This window comes from Antrostomus carolinensis, unplaced genomic scaffold, assembly GCF_000700745.2.
Source record: "Antrostomus carolinensis isolate BGI_N321 unplaced genomic scaffold, ASM70074v2 scaffold12247, whole genome shotgun sequence".
Taxonomy (NCBI): Eukaryota; Metazoa; Chordata; class Aves; order Caprimulgiformes; family Caprimulgidae; genus Antrostomus; species Antrostomus carolinensis.
In genome coordinates, this window is record NW_010326663.1 from 315 (window position 1) to 14,296 (window position 13,982).

The window sequence follows — 13,982 nt, forward strand, 5'->3', positions numbered from 1 at the left end:
TTGTCCCCTTCCACAGTACGTAAAAGTTTTGATTGGGCAGGGCCAGCTCAATTGACAGATCCTCTGGTATTAACCAACCAGGTGGCTTTTGTTAAGTGTGTATCCCAGTGTTTAAAAGTTCCACCACCCAGAGAAGTGTGGTTTTCAGCAGCCCATTGCATCATTTGATTTTCCCTGGAGGCTGGTGCATGATAGGGATTGTGGCACACCCACTCAATGCCATGTTCCTTGGCCCAATTTTCTATGAGATTGTTTCAGAAATGAGTCCCATTGTCTGACTCAATTCTGTCTGGAGTGCCATTTCACGACAAAACTTGCTTTTCAGGACCCAGAATAGTGTTCTGGATCTAGAGGGGCTTTAGAGAAATGGCATGCACAGCCTGTGTCTGATATGGAGAAGAACTGGTGTGTGCTTTCTGAGAACAAAGACATACAGAGTCTGTATCTGTAAAGAGACTAAGGATTTTAACTCCTGCTGCACCCTAAAATTTATGTCCTCAAGCTTCTTTTGGTTGCTCTGTACCCTGGAGGATGCCCAAATTCCATCAGATTATGGGCTGTTCCAACAAATTCCTCCATCTGCCTGTATTTCAGCCACTGGCTAGGGGAGGCTTCACAAATGTCTTTGTCTGCAGCTCGGTACCTCTCACCTACCAGGACTTTATGATTTGCCCTTACTTTGCTTCTTCCACTGGCCTCTGAGGGCACCAGTCTACTGGACATTCTCAAAATTTGCTTGTTGGACTGGATTTCACACTAGACTTGGGGAGGAAAAGGATTTCCTCTTATTTGTGTGGAGTAACCGAGTAGCTAGTGTTTGGGATTCTGGAAGGACAAGTTTAATCCCCCCAGTCTGAGATGCTGGAAATGGGGATGTGAACATGAGTCTCCCACACATCAGCAAGTAGGCAAGTTGCAAGACAGTAAATCAACAAGACCAGCAGAGAAGAAATACTGCATAATCTTTTAGGTTTGTTTGACAGAAGACTGTCCCAGTTCAGTATTTTACTATTATTTCCTTCTTCTACATTCAACAGGGTATCAGGATCAAGAACAAACGTGTTCATGAGGTTTAAAACCACAATGAAGGAAGGTCTTCTGATGTGGAGGGGAGACAGTCCTATGCGACCTAACAGTGATTTCATTTCTCTAGGCCTTCAAGAAGGAGCATTAATATTCAGGTAAACTGTCACTCCCTTATTTGTGTTGCACGTAGTACACTCAGGGCTTGAAGGAATTGCCACAATGCTACGATTGTAATTGTTTATTATTAACCATGTTTGCAACCTTTCCCTGCTCTCTCCCATTAGGCCAAAGGTCTGTAGGTCAGTGACCTTCATGACCTCCTGTTTTGGGAAGGAACTGCCATGGAGAAGCCCCCTCCTTCCTCCCATGGGATTGTGGTGGTGGTACTCATTCTGACCTGGGCAGGAGGGAGTTTTTCCTGTTCCTCCATGAGCCTGACTTTGCAAAATAAGTGCATCACTGCTGGGCTTCCAAAGGACTCCACCAGTCCCTCCAAAATCTGAGCCATAAGAGTAGCTCTTGGTGCTGAGAGCAGGTGAATGGGGCATCTGAGCAATCTGTCAGGCAGACAGACTTTGCAAGGGAGGCAATAACTTTTTTTTTTAATTGTAGCTACAATTTGGGCAGCGGCATTGCTTCCATCATGGTGAATGGCTCTTTCAGTGACGGTCGGTGGCACAGAGTCAAGGCTGTTCGGTAAGTGTCCGGGCTTCATCTGGGAGGCATTTTGGAGCTGCCCAGCGGGCCCCCCAGCCACTAAAGGTGGCTGGCTGGCTTGTCTGGATGCTGGTCAGGTGTGAATCACTGTGGCTCCATGCTCTCACATCGCTTAGGAGTTGAACTGTTAGCAGCTTGGCTGTTTCAGGATGATGTACACAAAGATTATTGTATTAGAGGTGACAGTGCCAACTCTGAAACTCAGAACAGCTCAAGGCAGGCTGCCAAAGTCATGCAGGGCTATTCTGGGTCTGCGACAGACATTCTCTTCAACCCACACCATTTGGGTCAACAGTATTTTTCTTTAATGTCTGCATTTTGAAATTCCCTAGTGAGCATTTTGCGGGCTGGCACAAGCACTGGAGCACGGACAGTGTATGCTTACTTTTTCTATTTGGAGGAGGTGCAGACATCTTGCAGTGTATATATAACTCATATTTATAGCTTATTACCTCATGGGAGGCAAGTGTGCCCAGCAGGGAAAGCATGTATCTCTCTCTTCATGGGATGCTGGTTCCCTGGAAATTGCAGGCTAACATTAGCACAACTTGTCACCAAATTCAGTGAGAACAGGAGCCCCTCAAATGGCTCTTCTGTCAATGCAGTTATTGACCATGTATAAAATGCAAGTGGCCTAAAAGCTCTAGTAGGAAACCAAACTGCTTATAAGTATGTTCTACCTTAGCTTGCTTATTTCTTCCCTTCTGTTGAAGCTTCCGCTGTTTACATTTTATATTACATCTAATTTTTAACAGTGCTCCAGAACCTGTCCATCCTCCCCTCCCCCTTAGCTGTGTGATTTATTTCTTTCCCAGTTTTTTTCTCCTCTGCAAATATGTCCCCCACACTTTGCAGGTCTCTGACATCTTAGTCCCTGGAAAAAACAAACAAACAAACAAACAAAAAACCACCCTGAAGGGTCTGGATTGCCATAGCACACTGCTGTCTGCGGGGCTCCCCAGTATTGGTCCCAAACCTTTGCTGTGAACCCTGCCGAGCACTGAGTTGCCCTACTCTCCCGGTGATGGGGGAGATGCTCCTGCTTCTCCTCCCGCTCGCTTGTAGGCTGGATGCATGAGAGTGTTTTGTTTTTCCTTTCAGAGATGGACAGTCTGGCAAAGTAACTGTGGATGATTATGGTGCCAGGACCGGTAAATCCCCTGGGAAGATGAGGCAGTTAAACGTCAATGGAGATCTCTACGTAGGTGAGTGCTCACTGTTCGCATTCACAACCCAGGTGCGTTTCTGTGTTTGCGAGGTTGGCTTCAAGGCAGGGCAGCCCAGCTCGGTCCGTCTCAAGGTGAAGGCTTCACATGGCAGCTTCTGGTCCTCCACATCCTGGTATTTGTGGGGAGGCCTCTCTGGGTGGGATGGGAGGGACCAGTATGAGAAGGGACCAGCAGCATGGTGTGCACTGTGGTACCTCCAGCAGGTACATAGAGAAACAGCGAGTGGCAGCTGCAAACCCTACAGCTTAGTGGGAATCTGAGCACAAGCTTATTCAGCTCTTACTGATGTGACAATTTCTGCAATAAATAACTAGCATCCTAGTTTATTATCTCAATGCTTATCCCCTCTGTACTTTCAAGTGCCTAAAAGCTGTATTTTAAAAACCATGGAGCAACCTGTAAATTAAAATTCACTTTTGAGGTACTCTAGGAAGGCTAATAGTGTTGCTGGGCAAGCAGGAGCAGACATTTGTGTTGGTGAAGAGTTTCTGATCGCTGCCTTTCCCTCAGGTGGCATGAAGGAAATAGCCCTGCACACGAACAGGCAGTACCTGCGGGGCCTGGTGGGTTGCATCTCCCACCTCACGCTTTCCACTGATTACCACATCTCGCTGGTGGAGGATGCCACCGATGGGAAGAACATCAATACGTGTGGGACCAAGTGACAAGAGAGGAATCCCGGTGCCGAGGACCCATCGTGTGCTTGCGTGTGTGGCTGAGTGCAAGCTGCCTGCCACAGCCCTCTACGGCCGACCTGCCTTCGCCATCTGGGAAGGTGACAGAGCCAAAGGGAAACCTGAAAAATAAAAGAACATTTTTCCCTCTTCCTTTCCTGACCAAACCAAACTGAGTATTTTGTGTAGGAACCGTGCCCTCTACCCATTAAGTGTTTAGTGAACTCTAAAGGTTGTGCATCAGTGCAAATTGCAATGTGTGATGTTACGAGTAGCTCGATGATTGTGTTGTGGTCCTTAGGTTATCTTCTGTAATGTCAGAGAAAGCAGTCTTGAAACACCTGCATTCATCCCACTCTGCAGTGGTACAATGACTGTGCTGTTCAACCAATCCACCATCAGGCACTGTATCTATGCATTCAAATGTATGTCCTGGAACAAGCAGTTCTCCTTACTGCTTTCTGATTTAGCTAAATGATGTTTCATCCTGTATGAATAACAGCTACCGTGACTGATTTCAAAATATTGTTGTATGTTGAGGAAGAAAGTTCTTGAAGTCTACTTTTTTATTACAAGCAACAAAACCAATGAACCAATTTTGTAGAAGTAATTTTATATTTGTATATTTTTTGTAGGAGCAGCAGATCTGCTTACATGGTATAACTTTTAACATTTAGGTGTACTATACAATTAGCTCTTTGCACACTTTCTTAAAAATAGCAAAGTGACCTGTGGTTTAAATTTGTTACACAGGAGACTTAATGTCTGTATTATACAGTTCTGTGGGGATACTTGTCAGTTTTAAACCTGACTCTTTTTGTTTTGTAAATTTTGACAGTTTAAAATTGTACATTATGAAGCTTTCCTGGCTTAAACAGATTAAAAGATTAGAAAAAAAAAAAAAGCAAGTGCTTGCTACTGTGGTATTATAAATCACTTTTTTTTTTTTTTTTTTCTGAAAAATGAGAAAAGGGATGTGCAAGAGACCTTGGTGGGCCACAGTCCTCTTAAAATAAAATGTTTTCTAGGCACTGGACCAACACTTATGCAACCTTGATTGCCAAACTGTAATTTAAGCAGGCGAACAGAGTGTTGTCGAGACACTAAGGAAATGGTCCAGAATTTCATAGTTCGGAGATTTTTCTTTCTTAACTCTTTGTTCAAAGCAGATCAGTGAGCCATCAGAGGGAGAGGGGAGAAGAGAGACCCACCCCACAGCTCACCCCATGCCAGCAGCGGGAGGAGCACAAACCTCCTCAGCAGCGCAGGCTCATACAAATGCCTATGAGTTAAAATGACCTAATGGGGCAAAAGCAATGGAGATCGGGATGTTTCTGCTGCGCTTTTACTGTGCCCACGGTGCTCCCGGCTCCCTGGGAGCTAAAACATGTTCCCGAGGCTTGTCCCACCTGCAGCTGACTGTGAGCAGCTGCAGGCTCGAGTGGGAAAAATAATAGCTGGTACGAGATAATAGAACATGCAAAATAACTGCCATGGAAACTCCCAGCCCCTCCTCTGCATGCTGAAAGGGATACCCTGATCACTTAGGTGAAAGACCTTGCTCTCCTTGTCAACGTGGTAAAAAATAAATACTGAGACTTGTTAGAAATAGAAAGGAACAGAAAAATATGTGGTGGTGCCAGCATGTAATGTGCACCTGTGTTCTGCCCCACTGTTCAAATCACACTTTAGAAAACCTGTCTGTAGCAGACATGGGCCGCTTGCAGAGAAGCAGGAGACATACACGGCTCTTCTTCCAGGAGAAGGGCAGTCTTGTCTGGCTTACAGAGCCCCATGGGCAGAGAAACCTGTGCAGGGCTGGGAATAAGCAGGATAAATTATGCGATCAAGATGTGTCTTTAAAATGAAAGTAAATGGAATTTGATGCCATGAGGTGTAACAGGGAAATGTGCAGATTTTGAAAAAGGGTAAAAACTAAAACCTCTGGAGGCTGAAGGTCTTGCTGGCTGCTCACTGCTGCAGCCCTGCCATGGGCTACATCTCAGCTGCTGCTGCTAGAGATGAAAGTCAGGTTCTATGTGCTTGGGGGCGTTTCCCAAATGGTAGTGTCCTGTCCTGACCTGGCACAGGGTATGGAGATCTGACCTGCTGTACCTCGAGTCTTGGCATCCTGCGGTGTCATCAGAGATGGGGGACAATGCTGATCCAGAAACTGCATCAGCCTGTGCTCTGTCACATGTGCATCGCCTTTCCCATCCTTTCATTTCTGTCGCAAGGTTTGGAGAACGGCTCCAAGACAAACATCTGGCTGGAGAGGTCTGTTTTTTAAGAAAATTTACTGCAGAATAACAGGCATTTTGGTACAAAGAGATACTTTTCCAGAACAAAAGCTGCTCTTTGAAATGCAAGGTGGGGGGTGGGGGTGGAGGCGGGGAGCGGGTAGGAAATGCCTCCGTTGTTGTTGTGGAAAAGGAAGAGCAACAAACGGCAGCTCCCCAAATGCCTGTTTCCAACTGTGCGTATCACCGCGCGGGAATTCGGAGCTGGCAGCATCGCTTCACCACGGCACAGAGGAGCATGAGCGGCACAGCTGCATGGTCCTGGCCAGGCAGGGAGGAATAGCAAAGATGCCACAGGGTTTGAATCTTCTAAATAAAAAAAAAAAATAAAAATGAAAAAAAGTCTTTCTGCATCCTTTTAAAGACAGTCTGAGAAACTTCTGAAGAGGGAAGCATCCTACATCCACGTCTCCACACATCTCCCTGGTGAAGCATGGGGCTGGGTGAGAGGCAGGGGTTTCCACTCGAGGGGCTGAGCAGGCTATAGGTGCCAGAATCTCAGGAACATCTGAGCAGATGTGGAGGCTCGGCCACCCCTGCCCCCTCCCCCCGATACTGGGCCTGAAAGGGGAAAGGCGGACAGTGCGTGGCAGACTGCTTAGTCATTTTCCCAGGAACTGGCCTGGATGTCGGTCTCACTGCCTCCAAGGCTGTTTATTAATCACATTATTTGTTGCTCGGGCCATATCAGATGCTTGGCATGACCGTGGCCTGGCTGCAGGATGAGCTCTTGCCTGTGGACAGAGCCGTGTCCTTTTTGCTGCAGGTGCCTGTGCAAACCAGCAATGAAGCCAGCAGACCCAGGTGCTTGTGCCCCTCTTTGCAATTTAATCCCCTTTCTAAAACTGCAGTTCTTAGCTTTCTTCCTAATTTTCCACATTAATCCCAAAAGATTTTGGAATTAAAATTTTCCACATTAATCCCCGCCACTTTCTGAGGCTAAACACTCCCCTTGGATGGGCCAAGTTGGGCTTTGTGCTGGGCAGTGGCTGTTGGGCAGAGCTGCTCCCTGCCTGCCCTGAGCACCGTGTGTCTCTTTGCTCTCCAACACTCTTCCATCTCCCTGGAGACCAGCCACTTGGGAATCAGCAGTTAAGTTTACTCAGATCATCCTAAAGCAAAATAAGGGGGAAAAAAAAAAAGCAAAGAAGAAAAAACAATGCAAAAAAAAAAAAAAAAAGGCAAGCAAAAAGAGACCTCAGGGGGAACTAAAGCCAGATGATACTTAATGGTCGCTATGGTAGGCAAATTCTTGCTGCCCTGGTGTGTCCTGGGTGGTCAAAGGTCAGGGGCCAGGAGCTCTTTTCCATCCTAGTCCTCCTAGCCTGGCCCTGGGGAGCAAAGAAGCAAGGAAGAAAAGAGGAGGAGGGAGCTGCCAGGGTTGGGAAGCTGTCATTCCCTGCCAATGCATCAGCCTGCCACAGGTGCCTGTTCAAAGTTATTATTTTGTCAGCCAGGCTTTGCTTTTGAGAACACATTTTCATTCTATAGATAAAGCAAAATAAACCACGGGGCAAATGCATCGTTCCAGCTCTGCATGTGCAGCTCCCTCCATGGTGGCATCATCCGTCAAGGGGCAAATCTCCCTACTTTAAAGGACTGGATAAAATGCATCTGTGTTTTACGCAGGGAGAGCAGCAGCCACACCCCCTCAGCCAGCTGCATCTTTTAATCAGCATTTTATTTCTTGGGGGAGCAGGGGGGTGTGTGTGCGCACAGTGGGGTTTTTCCCTTCTCCAAAGCAACACCTTGCTCTGATGTCTGAGTTGGGGCACATCCTGCTCCAGTGAGTGCATCCCTCCCTCCCATTCCATTTTTCTATGGATTTGCGTCACCATGAGCATCCCTGGTCCCCTCATCACGCTCTGACAGGTCCCTTGCCCCTGTACTCAGGCATCTCCCACATGAGGAACTGCCTGGCGCTGGCACCTGCGGTGGCTGCAGCTCTGCAAGGTCCTGGCTTTCTGTCCCCAGGGACACGACCCGACTGTCTGTGAGTGCTCTCTTCCCAAGCCCCTGCGACAGAGACTGCCTGGCAGCGCTGTGACCGACTGCCCTTATTTCTCTCAAATATCCGTTCACTGTCAGAGCATTTTTCTTTGTTTATTGTGCACAGGACAAAGACGACGTTGTTCCTCTCACCCTGCTGTTTCTTTTTCCTCTTCTTCCCTCAGTCTTCCTTTCTAGGAAAACAACAGTGCTGGTTCCTTCAACACCCATCCCCGCAGGTTGTTTTCCAGCATTGTACATTAACGTGATGTATAGAAACAGTATGGAAAAAAAAGGGGCTGCTAAGCATGGACACCTCATGTTAAGGCTCACAAACTTTCCAACCTTTTTTGTTTGTTTGTTTTGCTTTGTTTTCCAGGCCATTAAATAGTTCCTAGTGGCAATAGTGGCAGTGTACATAAGCACTTTTGTTGGTGGAATTTTCCTCAACTTTCCTGTCTTCTGGAGGCACTGGAATGGCAATATTTAATAATTTTTTTACAAATTCTCTTGTTTCAATTTTTTTTCCTTGTCGAACCTTTAATGTTGGTGTCAGCAAAGCAGAATTCAAAAATGAAATCACCAATTTTTCACCATATTTAGGCCGTTTTAATTTGAACTTCTGATTGTTTTTACCAAAATATAGGGGTTCAGGTTTGATTTTTTTTAAGCACTAATAAATACTTCATACACAGGGACTCTGTAACATTTATGTCTTGAAAGTAACTTTTTGTATTTGCAAATGTGGGCATAGAATCATAAAATCATAGAATGGTTTGGATTGGAAGGGACCTTAAAGATCATCCAGTTCCAACCCCCCCTGCCATCAGCAGGGACACCTTCCACTAGATCAGGTTGCTCAAAGCCTCATCCAGCCTGGCCTTAAACACTTCCAGGGAGGGGGCATCCACAGCTTCTCTGGGCAACCTGGGCCAGTGTCTCACCACCCTCACAGGAATGAATTTCTTCCCAATATCTAATCTAAACCTGCCCTCTCCCAGTTTAAACCCATTTCCCCTTGTTTTGTCATTAATTGCCCTTAGGAAAAGTCCCTCCCCAGCTTTCTTGTAGCCCCTTCAGGTACTGGAAGGCCACTATAAGGTCTCCCCGGAGCCTTCTCTTCTCCAGGCTGAACAGCCCCAACTCTCTCAGCCTGTCCTCATAGGAGAGATGATCCAGCCCTCGGATCATCCTCGTGGCCCCCTCTGGACTCGTTCTAACTGGTCCCTGTCTTTCTTGTGTTGGGGGCTCCAGAACTGGACACAGCACTCCAGGTGGGGCCTTACGAGAGCGGAGTAGAGGGGGAGGATCCCCTCCCTCGACCTGCTGGCCACCTGCTTGACCTTAATGCTACAGCCACTGTTGCATTAGGAGCAGCCAGCATGGACAGCACAGGGAGAGCTGAGCAAAAGACAAGGACGCATGCTGGAACAGGGCCAGGAAACATGGATGGTTCGAGTCCCTCTCCCCTCCTTTGTACTGATGGTGAAAAAGAGGCAGTCCATGCACTCCATCATTACCCAACCTTCAAAATCAATTTGCTGTGATTGTGTAGCACAGCTTACTTTCTTTGAATGGCTGTGATGCTGCATGAAACTCATAGTCTGGGATTTTAATTATTTTGTAGAAGTGCCTGTATTTGTAGTTCCCAGGTACCTCATAAATGCACCTAAAATTAAAAGCTCCAGCTCACAACTGTCTTGGGGTATTTCATCTATATTGGTTGTATTTTGTAAATGCGACATGGCAGGATACCATCAGTAACTGATTTCTGTGCTGGCTTCATGATGAGAAAACCCTCTCCCGATTTGCCCCTGAGCTGTGTTAAATACCAAACCCAACAGGATTAGCCTAGTTTTGCCAAGATTTGAACAAGCTTTATCTGAACAACTTGTCGTATCTTCAGAAGATAATACAAAAAACATATTTTTTTTTTAATTTCTTTTAGACCTGAGATCCAGATGGTGGAGCGAGACCTGTCTTGAACTCATCCCTGGTGTTCCTGCACTGGTCGAAGCAGTTGCAAGGCCGTGAGAGCACAGTTGTGGGATTTCACCTTTTGAACAGTCAAAGCCTTTCCTCATTTCCACAGCTCTTCACATTTCAGTCTTTTCAGAACCGTACTCTTCAGTCCTGCTTAAAGGACTTGGTACCCTTGATTCTGCACCTCCCAAGCGCTCAGTGGAGCTCACACATCCTGCCTAGTTGCTGTCATACCAGTATGCTGCACCTATCTGCTATTGCAAGACAAGGAACTGACTCTGAGTTTCAAGACTGCCTCCAAAGAGAAAGAGAGAGCACAGTGCCACCACGCAATGATGGCTTCACATGATGTGATGTGATGTGGCACCTGTCTGTCTGCACACTGCTAAGCCCGTGTGCCACTCCCTAGTTCAGATGCCATGGTTAGATGAGCCTCGAAATTCTTTGGCTGTCACTAAGGCAAGAAGTAAGTGCTGTGACATAAGTGGCCTCAAACATAAGGCCCATGTTACAGCCACCATAGAAGCTGATCATCTCTATTCCACTAAAACACACAGAAAAAGTGTCCTATGTCACCCAAACAAAGCTCATGGTGTGCAGCCTGGGCCCCTTCTTCCTGCCGCTACATCCCTCATCCTGCAATAGGGCTGTCCACCACACAGACCCATCCACCATGGAGAGCCTTCGGCTGTTCATCTCTGAAAGTCTCTGCCCAAGACTGCAGGGAAATCACATCTCAAAACCCCAGCTGTGTTAAGTAAGAGCCATAAGCCCAGGAGGACATGGGTAAGTCAACTGGCCTTCTTCCTATCATCACATTGCATGGCAGGAACAGGAGGGCTTCAGCCAACCATGTATGTATGTGCTATGGTGTGCTGTGCTTAGGAGAAGCTGCTCAGAGAATACTCGCGTTACTACCCGCTCTGCCAATCAAGAAGCCAAGGCTGTGCTTGCCAGATCCTGTGGTTATTTACTCTGGCACAAAATTAAAATAACTCTGTTTGTACTGGAGCATGAGCAGAATTTAACTCTTACTTAAAAATAAACATGCAAGCAAGGAATATCGAAACATTTAAGAGTGTAAGAAAATATATTTATTAAATTCCATGGCAATACTATGGTAAAATTGTTAAATACATGCGTATTTTTAGACACTCAAGCAATACAACAGGAGTTACAACAGCCAAGCAAACTAGGTTTAAAACGTAGGCAAACTTTGTATCTTAGTGTAAGGTTAGTCTTAAATGTCATCTGCCACGCTGGAATATTATATCCCCAATATGATCCCCACGCTTCCTTTTTCAAGCATGCATTTGTTTAACTGCTTAGCTAATAAATTTTCATGTTGATACACTTTGTTGAATCAGTATTTTACTTGCTATGCTACAACTTCATTAAAGTGCCTTGTGATGATTTTGCTTAAATTGTGAAAGAACTGTATTTTCAATAGCAGATTTGGAAGCTGGGAAACTTCAGTATCATTCAGCAACAAAAATATGTTAAATGACTGATTAGATTTAGTGTGTTAGGAAGACTATTTTTTGATTTGATTTATTGATTTATTCTCAGAATTAATTTCTATAGATGACTATTTCAAATTGGCAAACAATATTTTCACTAGTATTAAACAAAAGTCCATCAAAATATTTGTAAAAACATAACATAAAAACGTCTCTAAACAAATTATTTATGCCATAAAAAATATGGTATAAAAAGAGCTAAAAAAACATTGAACCTGTTCACAGTATATATTTTAAAAGTTACAGCATTATAGTACAATGTTGGGGCTTTTTTCAGGTGACTTGTATGACTCCACCAGCTCTGCTGTTTTGTATGCCACAACAGGATCAAAATTCAAATTACTGCTACTTTCAGGTAGGATTTCAGACACAAGTCGATTCAGTTATCTTTTTTTGCTATCCCCTGCTTTACAATCTTTTCGGACACGCTATGAAGCATAAAATGTTGCTCATCCTAAGCCACATAAAAGAAACTTGATAAGGTGATGTTCAAGGATTTTTTTTTTTAATTTATTGTCTTACTACTAAGAAGTATGAGACCTTAACAGTTTTTATTCTACTTTGCCCTGCTCGAGCTTTTTCTTTTTTGACATTTTCTCAGCCCAAATAATGAAAATGAGAACATTTCATTTTTTGCTTTGTCCCTGGGTAAGTTTTATTTACTACATTTTGCACAACATGAGACCAAATGAGTTGCAAAGGTATTGAACCTTCTCGTGGAAGCTGTGCATACACTTCCACTGGAGCTTGCTTCCATGTAACAACAGTCAAAGTGCAGATTTGGGACTCTCCAAAAACCTACCTAGGGATTCTGTAGGGTATCACATTAAAAAATAAGAATGTCATCTTCTCTGCTGCACCGTGAAGTCACCTGGACAGCGCTGGCACAAGGAGAGGGTGAGACTGGAGAGGGATTAACCCCATCCTCTCATGCAGCACCCTGCCATTAGACCAGCTCACCTGCATGGGGATGCTGAGCCCCTGCCCTCCAAAATAAAAAAGTTCTCCAGATACTTTTTTGTTGTAAAAGCAGAAGGAATTAATAGACATTTTTGTGGGGAAAAAGTATTGTTATGCACCCTGGAACAACTTGTAAAATTACAGAAACCCCTGCCAATATCATCTGAGGTTTGTTTGCATAACATGCAAAAAGGAAACAAACACTGGCTATCTTAGAAACACTGGGGGAAATCCAGTTATATAAATGGGGGAGGAGACGAAAGAAAGTTGTTATGGAAGAAACTGTTTTTCAGCTTCTAAGGAGATATTTAAAAATTTAAGACAGACCTAAGCGTGAGGAAATTAGTTTTTAAACACTGCAACATTTCTGAATCCGTGTCTGGCACTTGGGGTCTAGGACTGTGTTTCCAAGTTTGTTAAGGAAAAGGCAAAGAAAAAGTCAAGAACAAATCTTGTGAACTGCAAACAGCATCTCTGAGCATCAGCCACACAGGGCACCACTCGATGCACAGAGGCACAAACTCCGTGTAGTGTGTCAGGAGGAGTGCAGACAGCAGCTGTTTTCTCTAGACAAAACTGCATCTCAGAAGGCAAGTACAGGGCTCTGAAAAAATCACTTTGGGAATTGCAAGCCAGTTTCCTCTGCAATATACACCTAGGTACATAATGGTGTAAGCACATATGTGCATAAGTGGTTAGGACTTTTCTTAGAGTTAAAAACATTATGCCATTTGCACTGATGTCTTCATCAAAGTCTGTGGTGGAAGAGAAGATGCTATTTACATGGGAAGCTCTTGATAGATTTACGATACACAGAGCCTTGTTAGCAACCTGATTCTTTAAATGTCACATTTTGCCTATGTATTTCAAATTCTTTTCCTATATTTCAATCTACTTGTAGGTATACAAATATTCTATTTACAAAGCAACATTTGTCTAAAAATAGAGCACATGATTTCTCATTGCCTTTTCAGAGTGATGTCTAAACACCTTCTCCCTCCAAAGCATCCAAATGCCTTCATTTTTGCTACTATTCACGTTCCACTGAGTGTCCTGGAGGACAAGATCAAAGGAAACCACAGCCCTAAGCTTTATCCAGCTGAATGTGTCAAAGGGAAAAAAAAAACAAACAACAAAAAACAAACAAGGTGGCTTGAACCTGCCTCTTCAGAGCAGCCTAAAACTCGAGGTCAGCTGGAGCTTGCTGCTGCTGCAATCCCAGCAGAGGAAAGCTTGAGTTCCCCACATAAACCAAAGACTAAGAAACATGGTGCACTTGCCAATTGTGCCTTGACAGACAACAGGGCTACTGGTTCCCTTTGGAAATGGTTTACCCATGAAAGCAGCAACTACAGATAATAAAGACAGCTACCACAGCAAATGTCAGTCATTGGGTCTTAAGTCTGCCTATGCAGCCACTGCATAGCAGGGGAGGTAATTCACTGCCTGCCTGTAATATTAGCTTAGTATTTTGTTGATATATTAACTAGAAGTTCTGTGAGGTATATCACATGCAGATCTATCATCCCAAAATTCAACACAAAAACCCCAAGATCTTAGATCCCCTTGCATGTCATAAGAACA

At 44.7% G+C, this 13,982-nt stretch overlaps 1 protein-coding gene across 1 annotated transcript; it reads left to right on the forward strand.

The window, feature by feature from the left end:
• Positions 1-1,041: 1,041 nt before the first annotated feature.
• LOC104527844 (pikachurin-like) lies at positions 1,042-3,637 on the forward strand. Its single transcript, XM_010171664.1, has 4 exons — positions 1,042-1,181; positions 1,639-1,722; positions 2,845-2,948; positions 3,483-3,637. Exons 1-4 carry the CDS (start codon positions 1,066-1,068, stop codon positions 3,635-3,637), a joined length of 459 nt encoding a protein of 152 aa, XP_010169966.1. The 5' UTR covers positions 1,042-1,065.
• The last annotated feature ends 10,345 nt before the right edge of the window (positions 3,638-13,982 follow it).

Bases quoted from the DNA above. Each gene is read 5' to 3' on its own strand.
- LOC104527844 (XM_010171664.1), top strand. From the start codon at position 1,066: ATGAGGTTTAAAACCACAATGAAGGAAGGTCTTCTGATGTGGAGGGGA. The intron at 1,182-1,638 runs GTAAACTGTCAC...TTTTAATTGTAG, and splicing joins GAAGGAGCATTAATATTCAG to CTACAATTTGGGCAGCGGCA. The intron at 2,949-3,482 runs GTGAGTGCTCAC...CCTTTCCCTCAG, and splicing joins CAATGGAGATCTCTACGTAG to GTGGCATGAAGGAAATAGCC.